This window comes from Giraffa tippelskirchi, chromosome 6 (genome assembly GCF_054371585.1).
Source record: "Giraffa tippelskirchi isolate mGirTip1 chromosome 6, T2T-mGirTip1v1.2.pri, whole genome shotgun sequence".
Lineage (NCBI taxonomy): Eukaryota > Metazoa > Chordata > Mammalia > Artiodactyla > Giraffidae > Giraffa > Giraffa tippelskirchi.
The window spans coordinates 47,913,504-47,931,505 of NC_137280.1; the positions used below are offsets into that span (position 1 = coordinate 47,913,504).

Here is an 18,002-nt window from a genome sequence, read left to right on the forward strand (position 1 = left end):
TATTTAAAATTCTATAAGATGATGCTGTTGAAGTGTTGCACTCAATATGCCAGTAAATTTGGGAAATTCAGCAGTGGCCACAGGACTGGAAAAGGTCAGTTTTCATTTCAATCCCAAAGAAAGGCAATGCCAAAGAATGTTCAAACTACTGCACAACTGTACTCATTTCACACGCTGCAAAGTAATGCTCAAAATCTTCCAGGTCAGGCTTCAACAGTATGTGAATCTAGAACTTCCAGATGTGTAAGCTGGATTTAGAAAAGGCAGAGGAACCAGAGATCAAATTGCGAACATTTACTGGATCATAGAAAAAGCAACGGAATTCCAAAAATATACCTACTACTGTTTCATTGACTATGCTAAAGTCTTTGACTATGTAGACCACAACAAACTGGAAAATTCTTAAAGAGATGGGAATACCTGACCACCTTTTCTGCCTCCTGAGAAACCTGTATGCATGTCAAGAAGCAACAGTTAGAACTCAACATGAAACAACGGACTGGTTCAAAATTGGGAAAGGAATATGTCAAGGCTGTATATTGTCACCCTGCTTATTTAATTTATATACAGAATACATCATGTGAAATGTGGCGCTGGATGAAGCACAAGATGGAATTGAGATTGCCAGGAGAAATATCAACGGCCTCAGATATGTAGATGATACCACTCTAATGGCAGAAAGCGAAGAGAAACTAAGAGCTTCAGTGAAGAGGAACTAAGAGCTTCTTGAAGAAGGTGAAAGAGGAGAGTGAAAAAGTTGGCTTAAAGCTCAACATTCAAAAAATGAAGATCATTTTTGGGGGAAAATGTGGTAACAGTGACAGACTATTTTCTTGGGCCCCACAATCACTGCAGATGGTAACTGTAGCCACAGAATTAAAAGATGCTTGTTCCTTCAAAGAAAAGCTATGAAAAACCTAGACAGCGTATTAAAAAAGCAGAGATATCACTTTGCCAACAAAGGTCCATCTAGTCAAAGCTGTGGTTTTTCCAGTAGTCATGTACGGATGTGAGAGTTGGACCATAAAGGCAGAGCGCCAAAGAATTGATGCTTTCAAATCATGGTGCTAGACTCTAGAGAGACTCTGTTGAACAGCAAAGAGATCAAACCAGTCAATCCTAAAGAAAAGAAACCCTGAATATTCACTGGAAAGACTGATGCTGAAGCTCCAATACTCTGGTCACGTGATGTGAAGAGCCAACTCATTAGAAAAGACCCTAATGCTGGGAAAGATTGAAGGCGGGAGGAGGAGAAGGGGACGACAGAGGACAAGATGGTTGGATGGCATCACCAACTCAATGAACCTGAGTTTGAGCAAACTCTGGGAAGTAGTTTAGGACAGGAAGACTGGTGCTGCCTCAGTTCATGGGGTCACAAAGAGTTGGACACACTTAGCAACTGAACAACAACCAAATAATTAAGATTAAGATGGGAATGAATAACATCTGCTGTCCATTGTGCTGTGAATGGGAAACTATCTTGCTCTGATATGTCTCCTGGCCTACATTCTCACTACAGAGCTTCAGCAAGCCAGGCTGCTTGCCTGCCTTTGGAGTCTTGTTACCCACTATCATCCTCTGAGGTCAGGATTCTTCCCCAATACTGCTTTAAAAAGAACAGCACATTCCATTTTATACTTGATATCTTTAGTCAAAGTCTTCACTCTCACTTTATTCACTATTTTTATATCAGATTTTTGAAAATATGTTCCTCTTAGTCATTGGATTACAAACATTCTGGTAATGTATTAAGAAGAATTACCTCAAATATTTTCAAATCCTGTGAATTTATAAATTTTTATTTAATGCATACTTAGTTTGATATGAACGTGGGCAATCAGATACGACTGGAAATTAACATATTAATAAAGAATGAACAAACTGAAATTAACCTTGAAACATTTAGATATTCCTTACATAATGTTCTACTCCAGGGAGAAAACATGCAAATGATGGGACCAACAAGGGCTTAATTTCCACAATTTATAAACAGCTCATACAACTCAACAACAAAAACACAAGGCAATTAAAAAACTGGCAGAAGGGACTTCCCTGGTGGTCCCTGGCTAACACCCCATGCTCCCAATGCAGGGGACCTGGGTTCAATCTGTGGTCAAGGAACTAAATCCCACATGCTGCAACTAATCCCTGGCTACTATATAAAATTAAAAGGGGGGGGGCAGAAGATCTACATAGACATTTCTTCAAAGAGGACAGACAGACGGCCAACAGGCACATGGAAAGTGTTCAACATTGTTTATTGCTTATCATTAGAGAAATGCAAACCAAAACTACAATGAGATACCATCTCACTTGGGTCAAAATGGCCATCATTAGAAAGAGTACAAATAACAAATGCTGGAAAGGGTGTGGAGAAAAGGGAACCCTCCTGCACTGTTGGTGGAAATGTAAATTGGTGCAGCTACTATGGAAAATGATATGGAAGGTTCCTTAAAAAACTAAAAATAGTTACCATATAATCCAGCAATCCTACTCCTAGGCATATATCCAGACAAAACTATAATTCAAAAAGATACATGCACCTCAATGTTCATAGCAGCACTATTTACAACAGCCATATGAAAACAATGTAAATGCCAACAGACAAATGGATAAAGAAGATGTGGTGCATATATACAATGGAATCCTACTCAGCCATTAAAAAAAATGATATAATGCCATTTGCAGCAACGTGAATGGGCCTAGAGATTATCATACTAAGTGAAGTAAGTCAGAAAGAGAAAGACAAATATATGATACCATTTAAACACTGAATCTGAAAGATGACACAAATGAACTTATCTATGAAACAGAACAGACCTGCAGTTGTCAGGTGGGAGAGGGATTAAGAAAGAAATGGAGTGAGAATTCAGAGTTAGCAGATGGCAACCATTATACATACATAGGATGACTTCCCTGGTGGCTCAGATGGTATAAGCGTCTGCCTACAATGCAGGAGACCCGGGTTCGACCCCTGGGTCGGGAAGATCCCTTGGAGAAGGAAATGGCAACCCACTCCAGTACTCTTGCCTAGAAAAATCCCATGGATGGAGGAGCCTGGTAGGCTACAGTCCGTCGGGTCACAAAGAGTCGGACATGACTGAGTGACTTCACTTCACTTCATACATAGAATGAATAAACAAGGTCCTACCATATACCACAGAGAACTATATTCAATATCCTGGTACTAACCATAATGAAAAAAAATATAAAAAACAATGTATATGTATAACTGAATCACTTCACTGTACAGCAGAAGCTGGACAGCAAAGGGATCAAACCAGTCAATCCTAAAGGAAATCAACCCTGAATATTCACTGGAAGGACTGACTGCTGAAGTTGAAACTTTGGCCACCTGATGGAAAAAACAATTCACTGGAAAAGACGCTGATGCTGGGAAAGACTGAAGGCAAAAGGAGAAGAGGGTGGCAGAGGATGAGATGGTTAGATAGCATCACCAACTCAATGGACTTAGTTTGAGCAAACTCCAGTAGACAGTGAACAACAGGGAAGCCTGGCATGCTGCAGTCAATGGAATCACAAAGAGTTGAACATGACTTAGTGAATGAACAACAATTAAAAAATAAAATTTACAACTTCTCTACTCCGAAAGCAATCAGAAACTTGATAACAATGCCTATGATGTCTGCTAGAAGCCACAGAGATTATAGTCTTTAATTTCACCACACAGAGAACAGATGTTCTGCTGTGTCTATGTCCAAAGACCACACAGTCTCCAGAAACTATTATTATGAAAGAGAACAACTTAATTATCTGAGAAAGACTATCAGTATATTGACTCTTTCTAAGAATCTCAATGCTTCTTATAAAAATGAAGATTTCTTTCCAATTCTGAGGCTATTCTTTTAATTCAAAGGGAAATGAAAATGTGCAAAGAGAAGAAAAGACTTGCATATATGTGCCACTGTGCTACAAGTTTTCTCATGTTGTCTTTCAAAATTCTCTCGATGTAGGTATTAGCACTTTCAATTTAGAGATGAAAAACTCAAGTTCAGAGTATTTAGGAAAAAAAGTCAATTGTACAATAACTCACGCTTATGCCTTTTTCCCAGAGAGAGAATACCATAACACTGTAACCAACTGTTACAGAAATGCCATCAACATAAATTTCAAGGGAGAAATAATTATACATTGAACAGCTTTGGCTTTCATATAAATGTGAGAGGCAGAGAAACACTCAAATGGCTATATATGAATCTTAGAGGTACTCTATTTCATGTTTTTAAGTTAAGTTATAAGTTTAAGCTATAAAACGCTCCCATAGAAATGCAGTTAATATCAAAGTGACAGATGAAAAAAGACTCAAACGGCCTGGTAAAAGGATCAGCATTAAGTAATTGTCAAGACAAAGTAAAATTCCATCAGCTCTCATCCTTCTATTTTGTCCTACTGATTAAAATACATTCTATGGTAAATTTGCTATTTCATCAATCTGTAAAAAACACTTGATCTGGTATATGAAACTGACCAAATAGAGCTTCCTCAAAGCTCCCTTCTATGGGAAGATGGTGAGATTTTGTCAGCCTGTTTATTAGCATATCAGCTTCTGATAGCTCAGTTGGTAAAGAATCCACCTGCAACGCAGAAAACCCCAGTTCGATTCCTGGGTCAGGAAGATCCCCTGGAGATGGGATAGGCTACTCACTCCAGTATTCTGGCCTGGAGAATTCCATGGACTATACAGTCCATGGGGTTGCAAAGATCTGGACACAACTGAGTGAGCTTCACTTTCTTTTCAGCCACAGGAAAATAACAGTACCTTCCCCCAGACATCTAGATTTATACACATGAAGTGCCAATACTTTGGCCACCTGATACAAAGAGCTGACTCTAGAAAAGACCCTGATACTGGGAAAGACTGAAGGCAGGAGAAGGGGACGACAGAGGATGAGATGGTTGGATGGCATCACTGACTCAATGGACATGAGGTTGAACAAGCTCTGGGAGATGGTGAAGGACAGGGAAACCTGGCATGCTGCAGTCCATGGAGTTGCAAAGAGTTGGACACAACTGAGAGACTGAAAACAGTAACAACGATAATTAATCACAACTGATGCAAAAAGTGATACAGCACCACACTGCAAAAGAAAGTCCACCCACTTTTCCTAGTCATGTGGGCCATGTCACTAACCTTGGAAGTCTGGGACCACTTCCCACCTGTGTGTCTACTTCCTCCTCTAGAGCACCAGGCAGATCCAACAGGATCTCCTTTATTTCCTTCTCACTTTGTTCACAATCAGATGATCTTTGCCTAGAATACTTCTGGGCACCTTTTCAAAGATCCTTTAGCCAGTTACTTTCAACACCACAGACAAAATCCATTATCCAGATCCCTTATACCAACTCAATTACTCTATAACCACAATCCCCATAATAGCTACCCTATAATGTCACATCAAGTACAAACATGACACTTGTGTTAAAAGCCCTTTAGAGACTTATCTTGAGGAAGATGGAGCAAATGAACCTTTCACTATTCTTCATCCTCACTACAACTAAAATCTCTGGATATCATATATGCAACAAATCTAAGATGACTCTCAGATGGAGAGAAGGCAGACAGGGTGGGACCTGAAATCCAAAAAAAAAAAAAAAAATCATAGGAGTGAGTTCCCTGAGTTTTCTTTTTGCCTTATATATGGCAGACTGGGTGCTCGAGTAACAGGTAACCCAGAAATGCCAAGAGATGCAGGGAAGAAAAAAAAAAGCCCCAACAAAACCCTGCTCTTTAGCCAAAGCACCAAGAAAGGGGCAGCCTCCCACGATAGATAACTTATATAAAACAGTGGCTCTGCTCCAGCCAAACATCACAGAAAACACTGTAGCCCTACCTCCACCATGCCTCAAAGACTTAACTTCCCTCCTTTTCAGGCTGCAATGAGGTGCCTGAATCCCTACAAGGTAGTGTCAGAGAAAGCCAGCACTTACCCCACCTCCCTGTGGGGTGCATGTGTACTAAGTCAATTCAGTCTCTTTGCAACCCCATGGAATGTAGCCCGCCAGGCTCCTCTGTCCATGGGATTCTCCAAGCAAGGACACTGGAGTAGGTTGCCATGCCCTTCTCCAGAGGATCTTCCTGACCCAGGGATTGAACCCGTGTCTCTTAAGTCTTCTGCATTGGCAGGCAGGTTCTTAACTGCGAGTGCCACCTGGGAAGCCCTGTAGGGTAGTGGAGACAATTTGGGGGGCCCAGAATTATACCTCATCTAGCAGTAATGAGGCATCCTCCCATCTGCTAGGATTGTGTTCCAGGTGGCTTCCTGAAGAGCTGGAGCACCCACCGCTGCCTGGTGAAAATAAGGAGCACTGCCCTTAGGGTGAATGGAGGCTGAGTGGGAAACCTGGACTGTGCTCCCACTTAGGAGTAACAAAGTGGCACCAACGCTTCCCTTGCTATTAGTGAAAGCTATTAGTAAAAGAAAAAGTTTAAATGATCCAAGGTCTTAGATACTCAAAATATATGGATTTCAGTAAAATCCCTTCTCATGACAATAACCAGAAAGAACACAAACTGAATGAAAAAAGACAATTGACAGATGCCAACTATAATATGACAAGAGATGTGAGAACTATCTGACCGATTTTAAAGGAGCTACAATAAAAATGCTTCAGTGAACATTCACTAGCACTCTCGAAACAAATGAAAAAAAAAAAGTATCAGCAAAAAAAAAAGAGGGGGGAGCCAAATAAAAATTTTAGAGCTAAAAACCAAAATCAGTTCAGTTCAGTCACTCAGTCGTGTCCGACTCTTTGCGACCCCATGAATCGCAGCACGCCAGGCCTCCCTGTCCATCACCAACTCCCGGAGTTTACCCAAACCCATATCCATCGAGTCGGTGATGCCATCCAACCATCTCATCCTCTGTCGTCCCCTTCTCCTCCTGCCCCTAATCCTTCCCAGCATTAGAGTCTTTTCTAATGAGTCAACTCTTCGCATGAGGTGGCCAAAGTATTGGAGTTTCAGCTTCAACGTCAGTCCTTCCAGTGAACACCTAGGACTGATCTCCTTTAGGATGGACTGGTTGGATCTCCTTGCAGTCCAAGGGACTCTCAAAGAGTCTTCTCCAACACCACAGTTCAAAAGCATCAATTCTTCTGTGCTCAGCTTTCTTCACCGTCCAACTCTCACATCCATACAAAACCAAAATGGATAGGATCAAAAGCAGAATGAAGACGACACAGGGAATTAACAGTGAATTTAGAGACAGAACAATAGAAATTATCTAATCAGTAAAACAAAAAAGTGAACCAACTAGGAAAAAAACACGAGCAGAGTCTCAGTGACCTGCAACAACAGAAGATCTAACACCTGTGTCATCAGGATCCTAAGAGGAGAGGAGTAAAAAGGAAAGCTGAAAAAGTACTCAAAAATAATGGCAGGACTTCTCTGGTGGTGCAGTGGATAAGATCTGCCTGCCAATGCAGGGGACACAGGGTTGATCCCTGGTCTGGGAAAACTCCACATGCTGCAGGGCAACTAAAGCCTGTGCACCACAACCAGTGAGCCCTCACTCCAGAGCCTGTGAGCCACAACTACCGAGCCTGTATGCTGCAACTACTGAAGCCTGCATGTTCTACAGCCTGCACACCACAACTACAGAGCCTGTGCTCTAGAGCCACAACAAGAGAAACCACCGCGATGAGAGAAGCCCATGCACCACAATGAAGAGTAGCCCCCACTGGCCACAACTAGAGAAAGACCACACAAAGCAATGAACACACAGCACAGCAAAAAGTAAATATTAAAAGTGAAAATTGCTCAGTTGTGTCTGACTCTTTGTGACCCCATGAACTGTAGAGTCCGTGGAATTCTCCAAGCCAGAATGCTATAATGGGTAACTGTTCCCTTCTTCAAGGGATCTTCCCAACCCAGGGATCGAACCCAGGTCTCCCATATTGCAGGGGGATTCTTTACCAACTGAACCACCAGGGAAGTCCAAGAATACTGGAGTGGGTAGCCTATCCCTTCTCCAGTGGATCTTCCTGATCCAGGAATCGAACTGGGGTCTCCTGCGTTGCAGGCGGATTCTTTACCAGCTGAGCTACCAGGGAAGCCCCATTAAAAGTAATAATGGCAAAAGAATTGTAAATGACTTAATATTCCTTTTCTGGGGAAAGGGAAGAGAGGTGACATGCTCTTATAGTAAGACATATCTCACTGTTTTATATGTGAATTTGAATTATGCAACTTTAGTAAAAAGAATAAGGATATCTTTACATAGTATTTCCCCACCACTAAACACAGATAAATTAGAACTATTTCTCAGTCTTGATAACTTACATGCCTTATTTAAATTAGGATACAGTTTGGTTTGCCAGCTCCCCAAATGCTATTAGGCACTCTTGAAAAAATTCAGTTTATCAGTTAAATAAAACTGTTGATTTTATTTTAGAGGAGGTTTTTGAATATGACCTCAGACATTGTTTAAGGCCTTTGTCAGAAAGTATTCTCGAAAGTGTGAGACAAAATTTTTTTTAATTTAAATTTGTGTTAATTTTTTAAACCAACAGATAAATAAAAGAAGAAAATTTTAAAGCAACTAGAGAAAGTTTCCCCCTAATAGGAAAGGGGTTCTATTTGAAGGACAGAGGTTTTCTCAACTGAAACCATGGAGACTCGAAGAAACTGGCACATTTTACTAGAAGGAAATTCTGTGAAATTCTAACCTTATATCCAGCAAAAGCACATCCTTCAAGACTGGGAAAATCAATAATTCTCAAATTAATAAAAACTAAAAGAATTTATTGCAAGCAGAACCTACCCAAAAAGAATGGCTCAAAGAAATTCTCTAAACAGAAACAAAGCAATAAAAAAAGAACTCTGCATCAAACAGAAAGAGAAACACAATGATAATAATTTAAATTCTCCTCTTGAGAAAATAATTTCAAATATTATATTATATTGTCCTATGTCATTCAAAGTGTCTGCAGAGAAGTTTTTTAAGAAAATTATGTAATAATCAGGGAAGGTAGAAGGCCATAAAAGAAGACTTGAACTGGTAAAATGACAACACCAATATGTGATAAACTACATGTTGATATACACAGTGTAACACCTAGATTAACCACCAAAAGAACTATACAAAGAGAGGCACTCAAAAGCACAAATGAAGATAGAATTTCAAAATAAGTCACTCACAGAAAAGCATTAAAAAATGAAAACAGAATGGAGGCATGGGGTGGAGGGGGTAGCATACTTAAGGCCTAACATAATAATTTTATGTGTGCTCAGTCCCTCTGTCATGCTACCCCATGAACTGTAGCCCTCCAGGCTTCTTTGTCCATGGAGTTTTCCAGGCAAGAATCCTGGAGCGGGTTGCCATGTCCCACTCTAGGATATCTTCCTGACCCAAGGACTGAGCCTGTGTCTTGAGTTTCCTGCATTGCAGGTGGATTGTTTACCCTGCTCAAAAATAATAATTATATAAATGTATTTAAATAGTTTATATACAAAAATTAAAAGACAGATTGGCAGAGTAAATTTAAAAATATGACCCAACAATATAAGAAACTCACTTCAAAGGTAATTATATAGGCAGGATGAAAGTCAAAAGAAAAAGATGTATTATGCAAACATCAACCGGAAAAAAAAAAAACAAAAAAACAGTTGTGACTATATTACATTAAATGGACTTAAGAGCAAAGAAAATTACCAGGGGCAGAGAGTGACATTATATAAGAGTAAGAAGATAAAAGACACAGCAATCCTAAATATGTACGCACCAAACAATAAAATTCCAAAATATGAAAACCAAAAGCTGATAAAACAGAAAAGAGAAATCCACAAATACTGTTGGAGACTTCAATACCTCCTCCACAGTAACTGTTAGAATAAACAGAAAATCAAGAAGGATACAGAAGAATTTAGCAATACCATCAACCAACAAGATCTATTTGACATTTATAGGACCTTCCATTAACAACAGTACACATTCTTTTCTAGTACTCATGCAACATAAACCAAAATGACCTATATCTTGGACCATTAAAAAAATCCTCAACAAATTTTTAAAGGGATGAAAATACAACTGACCCTTGAACAACACAAGATTTAGGGGCTCCAACCCTCACCAAAGTCCAAAATCTCATATAAATTAGAGACTGCCCTCCCTATCTGCAGTTCCTCTGCATCCACAGTGCCTCAGATTCTGCAGACAACCACCCTTGGATTGTACAGGACTATAGTACTTACAATGGAAAAAATCTGTATACAAATAGCCCCACACAGTCAAACCTGTGTTATTCAAGGGACAACTGGATATAGTTTGTGTCCTCTGATCACAACAGAATCAAACCAGAACTCAGTAACTGAAAAATAGCAAAATTTTCAACATTTGGAAACTGAACAACAAACTTCTAACGTCAACAGTTAAAAGAGGTTGTCTCAAGGGAAATTAAAAAATACAGTGAACTGGATTACAATATAAATACAATGTACCAAAACTTGTGGAATGCAGATAAAAGCAGTGTTGAGAAGTTTACACTAAATGCTTACATTAGAAAAAAAAGTTTCAATAATATCAACTCTCACCTAAAAAAACCTAGGGAAAAAAGCAAAATAAACTCAAAGCAAGCAGCAGGAAGAAAACAATAGATAGCAGAAATCAGTAAAATTGAAAAAAAGAGAAAAATCAATAAAAGTGAAGTCTTGTTCTTTGAAAAGATTAACACATGGACAAATATTTTAAAAAGAGAAGACATAAATTACTAATATCAGGAATGAAACGGGACAGATTACTAGAGACCTCAGAGGTAAAAATACAGTCTACTACATCTCTTCCAATACGAAATTCATAAAATAGTCACATAACTTTATTAAGGAACTCATAATTTTAAAACTAACCAAAACTCAACTACCCCTATGGCCAATTAATCTATGTCAAAAGAAGCAAGACTATAAAATGGAGGAAAGACAAGTTTCTTCAGTAAATGGTGCTGGGAAACTGGACAGCCACATGTAGAATGAAATTAAACATTCTTTAACATCATACACACAAAAATAAACTCAAAATGGATTAAAGACCTAACTTTAAGACCAGATAGGCAGAAGACACACCTCTGACATAAATCATAGCAGCATCTTTTTCAATTTGTCTCCCAGAGTAACGGAAATAAAAACAAAAATAAACAAATGGGACCTAAACAAATTAAACTCAAAAGCATTTGCACAACAAAGTAAACCATAAACAAAATGAAAAAAACAAACCACAGAATGGTATAAAATATTTGAAATTATGCAACCAACATGGGATTAGTCACCAAAATTTACATACAACTCATACAGCTCAATATTAAAAAATAATAATAAAAAAATGCACAGAAGACCTAAAAAGACATTTCTCCAAAGAAGACATACAGATAGCCAAGGAGCACATGAAAGACGATCAACACCACTAACTATTAGAGAAATGCAAATCAAACTACAATAAAATATGACCTCACACCAGTCAAAATGGTCCTCATCAAAAAATATGCAAAACAAATGCTGGAGAAGTTGTGGAGAAAAGGGATTCCTCCTACACTGTTGGTAGGAATGTAAACTGGCACAGTCACTACAGCAAACAGTATGGCGGTTCCTTAAAACCTAAAACTAGAACTACCATATGATCCAGCAGTCCCCCTTTTGGGCATATATCTGGAGAAAAACATGGTTTGAAAGGATACATCCACCCAGTGTTCACTGCACCACTGTTTACAATAAGCCAAGACATGGAAAATCTAAATGTCCATCCACAGATGAATGGATAAAGAAGACATGGTAAATACATAAAATGGAATATTACTCACAAAGAATGAAATAATGCCATGTGCAGCAACACAGATGGACCTGGAGATCATCAGACTAAGTCAGAGAAAGACATATATCACAGATATCGCTTATATGCAGAATCTAAAATGATATAAATGAATTTACTTACAAAAACAGAAACAGACTCTCAGACTTAGAGAATGAACTTATGGTTACCAGTGAGGAAGAGTGGAAGAGGATAGACTGGGAATTTGGGATTGACAGGTACACACTGCTATGTTTAAAACAAAATGCCTTTCCATGAAAAAAAAATCAATCAATGTCATCAAAAAGAAATCTCCAGATCCAGATGGCTCACAGGATAACTTTTCTAAATGTTTAAAGAATTAATGCCAGTTCTACACAATCTCTTCAGAAAATAGATAAGCTTCATTTTTTGAAGCTTGTTATTACCCTGATACCAAAACCAGACAAAGGATCAGAGACTTAACTGTAAAACATAAAACTATAAGCTTGAAAAAAACAGGAGAAAATCTGAAGGATCTTAACATTAGGTACAGATCTCTTATACTGACTCCAAAAGTATGATCCATAAAAAGAAAAAGGAATGAATTAAAATGTAAAAGTTTTGCTCTGTGAAAGACTCTGTTAACAGAGGAAAAGACAAGCTTTAACTTGTCCTACTTTACTTTTGCTACTTGCCCAACATTTGGGAGAAAAAGTTTACAAACCACATATCTGAAAAATGACTCATATCTAGCATATACAAAGAACTCTTAAAAGAAAACCCAATTAGAAAATGGGCAAAAGACATGAAGAGATGTTCTATTCAAAAGCATATGAAGAGAGCAAACACATGAAAAATGTTCATCATTAGCCATTAAGGAAATACAAATTAAAATCATGTGATGCACAATATACACTTATTAGAATGGCAAAAAATAAAAAAGGAAAAAAAGAGTGAAAACATCAAATGGTGAGGAAGCACAGAAACTGGCTAGTGAGAATGTAATGATTCAGCCAATTTCTTAAAAAAATAAACACGCAACCACCTTGCGACTCGCATGAAACAACAACGCCACTTTACGGGCATTTATCCCCGAGAAAGGAAAATTCATGCTGGTTCAAAATCCTGTACATATTAACTTTACTTAAGAGAAACCAAGAACTGGAATCAATCCAGATGTCCATCAGCCAGTGCATGAATAAACAAACTGTGGTCCCTCCATACCAAGGAATGCTATTAAGCACTTAAAAAAAAAAAAAAAGAGAACTGCTGTTACACACAGCACTCTGGATGCATCATTAGAGGTTATGCTTAGTGAGAAAAGCCAGTCCCCCAAAACTGTATACTGTATGACTTGATTTATACAACTATCTTGAAATGACAAAACTGTGAAAATGGAAAACAGGTACATGGTTGCCGTTAATTAAGGAGGGGTTGGAGATGGGAGGGAAGTGAGTGTGGCTATAACAGGGGGCCAACATGAGGGATTCTTGTAGTAGAGAAATGTTCTGCATCTTGACTATATTGGCATCAGTATCCTGGCTATGATAATGCACCATGTTTTGTAGGATGTTACCACTGGAGATTAAAGGGTATGGAGAATGCTTCTGTACCCTTATAACTTCTGTGCTTCTGTACTTCTTATAACTGCATGTAAAGAATCTATAATTATCTCAAAATTAAAAGTTTAGTCAAAAAATAAACATCTTAAAAAAGAAAGGCTTTTTACCTGCTAATCCTGCAATAACCTGGTCTGTTCATCTAATGCTATGGCCGCTCTCCTACCTATCATTCAAGTCAAATTCCTTCTTGCTATTGGATTATTTGGTCCTTATTTTATTCAGCTGCTGCTGCTGCTGCTAAGTCGCTTCAGTCGTGTCCGACTCTGTGCGACCCCATAGACGACAGCCCACCAGGCTCCCCTGTCCCTGGGATTCTCCAGGCAAGAACACTGGAGTGGGTTGCCATTTCCTTCTCCAATTCAGCTAATACCATTCAAATAAAATTACTCTTTCTAAAGTCATCTTTCAACTACAAAACAAAATGGAAACATGCTTGTGTTTTGGTTTACTCGCCTCTAAGTGTTTGACACTGATGGCCGTTTACTCCACTTCCCTGCAGGTCTCCTACCTCTCCTTCCATGACAACACTCTCTGCTGGTTTTCTCCTGGCTCTTGAGCTGCCTCGGGCGGGTAGGGAAGTCCCCCCCCTCCCCCCTTTTTTCCCCTTATTTACTCCCAAACACTAGCTTTATCCAGCTAGCATTTCTTGTCTTATATATGCTCCATGAGTATTCTGGGTATCAGCCGTTCCATCCACATGTCCTTATCAATATCTAACTACATAAACAACCTCCAGAGCAAGTGTCCTACAGGACACTCAAGCACAGTGTAGTCCACACTGGACTACCTCCTATTTCTGTCCACCAAAAAGAAATCTGTTTTCTTATATTATTAACTGTTACCCCATTCTCATAATATCCTTCTCAGAAACCTGGGAGTTTTCCTAGACTCTTCCTTTCTCAACCCCAATTCCTAAAAAGTTTCTAAGTCTTTTAAATTCTTCTGAGTATCCCTTGATTTTTGTCCTTTTTCTCATGTGTTCTGTCAGTTTCTTAGTTTAGTCAAACTCTTACCATCTCTTATTTAGCCTATTTCCTGGCCTGGCTCCCTTCCACTGTTTATACTGTTTACAGGAAATTTTAACTAAAATACAAATTTGGTAAATTTTAACTAAAATACAAATTCGGTAATATTACGATGGTGCTTCAGCTTCTTCCAAGGCTCCACACTGCTTTCAAGAAAAAGTATAAATATCTTACCCTAATATGTATGACCTTTAAACCTCAACCTACTTTCCATATTCATCTCCTACAGCTTACCCTTCTCTGCTACTCTCTAGCCTCACAGAGCTATTTGGAGTTTCCTGAACATGCCATGTGGGCTCCTGGTGAGTACCTTTAATCATGTTCACTTTCCCTGTAATACAGCCTTCCCAGTTGAATGGCTCCTATCGCACCTCAGCACTCAGCTCTGGCATCCCCTCCCTGAGAAGCCCTGCTGAACCTCTCATCCCCTGTGGCCTTCTGTATTTATTTAGTAGTCTTTCCAGTATTGATATTATTGATTTCCCTTCTGTAATCTCCTTTAGCAAATATTTCCAAGTATTCCTGGAAAGCCAGGACTGTGTCTTACTTTATCTCTGTATCCTTGATACCTAATAAGAATGAAGAGTTGAATAAGTGTTTATTAGATTGAACAGAAGTCAATAATTTATTCAGGCTCTATTAAATCAATGAAAGCATGTCTCTCTTACACTGTCTCCTTTGAATCAAAACTCATCTTGACTATACATACAAGTCTTCTAATATGATCCACAGTGATGCCTTTGCTCTAGTAAGACCATTATATTTACTCTACTTATCTAAACACATTGATGGTAAGGTCTTTCTGGTTTCATTTTAGAATGTAAACTTTTGAAGGGCAAGGAATTCTATAATTCTTAAGGACCTAGAATAGTTATATGTCTCTAAGAACTTTACAAATACTAGCTGAGTCCTTAAAATGAACAGAAAAGATGACTACTGCCCCCCACCCCCCAAAAAAATGACGAAAAAGAGAAGTGAATTACTAGAGATCATATTAGGCTAATAAAAGGAAATACTGCAGGGACTTCCCTGGTGGTCCAGGTGCTCCAGTGGCTGGGACTCTGTGCTCCCACTGCAGGCGACCTGGGTTTGATCCCTGGGCAAGGAATGCCGATAATACCACTCTTAACGGCAGAAAGTGAAGAGGAACTAAAGAACCTCTTGATGAGGGTGAAAGAGCCGAGTGAAAAAGCTGGCTTGAAACTCAACATTAAAAAAACTAAGATCATGGGATCCAGTTCCATCACTTCATGGCAAATAAAAGGGGACAAAGTGGAAGAAGTCACAGATTTTATCTTCTTGGGCTCCAAAATCACTGTGGATGGTGACTGCAGCCATGAAATTAGAAGACTTTTGCTCCTTGGAAGGAAAGTTATGACAAACCTAGACAGGATACTAAAAAGCAGAGACATCACTTTGCTGACAATGGTCTGTCTTAGTCAAAGCTATGGTTTTTCCAGTAGTCATGTATGGATGCGAGAATTGGACCATAAAGATGGCTGAGCACCGAAGAACTGATACTTTTGAACTGTGGTGCTGGACTCTAAAGAGTCCCTTGGAAAGCAAGGAGAACAAACCAGTCAATCCTAAAGGAAATCATTCATTGGAATGATTACTCATTAAATAATTGAATATTCATTGGAAAGACTGGTGCTGAGGCTGAAGCTCTGATACTTTGCACCTGATGTGAAGAGCCGACTCACTGTAAAAGACCCTGATGTTGGGAAAGATTAAAGGCAAAAGGAGAAGGGGGCAGCATAGGATGAGATGGTTAGATAGCATCACTGACTCAGTGGACATGAATCTGAGCAAACTCTGGGAGACAATGAAGGACAGAGGAGCCTGGCATGCTGTAGTCCACAGGGTCACAAGGAGTTGGACACGAGTTAGGGACTGAACAACAACAGGGAACTGTGAACAGACTCCACATGCCACCAATAAGCGTTCAAATACCACAAATAAAGGATCCATGTGCTGCAACTAAAACAAGTTTAAAAAAAGTTTTAAGTTTAAAAATAAGGAAATACTGCAAATGTATCATCTTCAAATACTGATTCTCAGGCTGACAGCCACCCAAGCTAACCTTTGTCTTGTTGAACACTCTCCTTCTTCTTCGGCTACCCATCCCACATCAGCAAAAGACACCACTGCATCCTCTCCCGGGGGGCTGGAGCTCCATTCTCTCGTGGGGCTGGTCAGCTGTAAGTTACAAATAGGGAAAATTCTTTGTCTGGCACCAAAATGGTAGAATGAAACATTTAATTACCTAAAGGAAAAGCTTCAGCTCTAGCATTACAAACACACAGACAGTTTTCTCACTTTCCACTGAAGGTCTCCATGAAAGGGACCTTTATTTATGTCATACGGTTGTTTAATAATGTATGCAATCTCTGAATTATAATTTAACTTATTCAATTTTTATTTTACAGGTCAAATGAGACTGACTTAAAAAAAAAAAAACGCTGTTCATCCTCAAACATTAAGAAAATTTTTAGAAATCAATTATTTTCTGAAGAGATGTAGTAAAAAGTACAGGAACAAGAATAAACAAGCGACCTTGCTTTGTGCTAAATCTGGCAATATTTTTTAATGGATATTGCTGTTATAAGAATGAAAATACATTTTTAAATGTCATTAAGGCTTGATTTTTAAATAAAAGTATTAACTATACTAAAGAACTGAAAATACAAATAGCAGTAGAGTAGAATTCCCTACCAAACCTTAAACAGAGATGAAGTAACAGAATATTCTGAAATATAACAAAGAAAAAGCATGCAAGTTCTGAAATTTACCTTCAAAACATGGAAAAAGAACTTAAAGTTTTGTATTATGAATAATGCCTCAAAGCCAGAAGGCCAATGAATAATAATTTTAGAATAGTTATCAGATTAACATACTATTTCCTATAGGGTTTAAATAAAGAAAATGCAGACTTTTTAATTTACCTTGAAAAAACTGGAAAAAGAATTAAATTTAATTTTTGTTATGGAATAATACCTCAAAGCCAAAAGGCCAATGAATAATAACTTAAAAATAGTTATTAGATTAATAAGATACTTCCTATAGGGTTTAAATAAAAAAGAAAATGCAGACTTCTTAATTGAAAAAAAAGCTTAAAAGGCCAAAGAGAGAGATTTACATATTTACGTGTTTATCAGAAAGTTTCTACTGTAACCCATGCTTAGTTTGAACCTTCTTACTATCACTGCAGATGAAGCTTTTGGAAGCTACACTGAATTAATACTTCTTCCTCGACTGTAAAATATACCATACAAACACATAATACTAATATGGTTAAAAATTTTAAATACCTTTAGGTGCTAGTTCATGAAGATCAGTTTGGTTACATAATTCTTTGTTTAGAAAATAAATTTTGTTCTAATACAGTTACTAGTTGGTAGGAAGAAAGGTATATTTATGATAAATCCAGTTTTGACCTGAAGACTTCTTCCCTTCCCATGAAGGTTACAAAAATTGCTGTTTTCATCTCAGTTTTGTTCATAAAAGGAAGCAAAATGATACTTTTCTAAGAATATTCAAAAATATAAGTTTTGTGACAGCTTGTCAGAGTATTTTAT

The 18,002-nt window shown here is 38.3% G+C and overlaps 1 protein-coding gene across 32 annotated transcripts in view; it reads right to left on the bottom strand.

The window, feature by feature from the left end:
- Positions 1 to 18,002, bottom strand: part of MTFR1 (mitochondrial fission regulator 1) — a 59,264-nt gene that overhangs the window by 10,351 nt on the left and 30,911 nt on the right. For all 32 annotated transcript variants that reach the window (XR_014057343.1, XR_014057339.1, XR_014057330.1 and 29 more), the window contains one exon: positions 16,508 to 16,623. Coding sequence is in view for 4 of the 32 variants with exons in the window: in XM_081503304.1 (XP_081359430.1) it covers positions 16,508 to 16,623 (116 nt within the window). In the remaining 28 variants the exon portion in view is untranslated. The remainder of the gene's footprint in view (positions 1 to 16,507; positions 16,624 to 18,002) is intronic.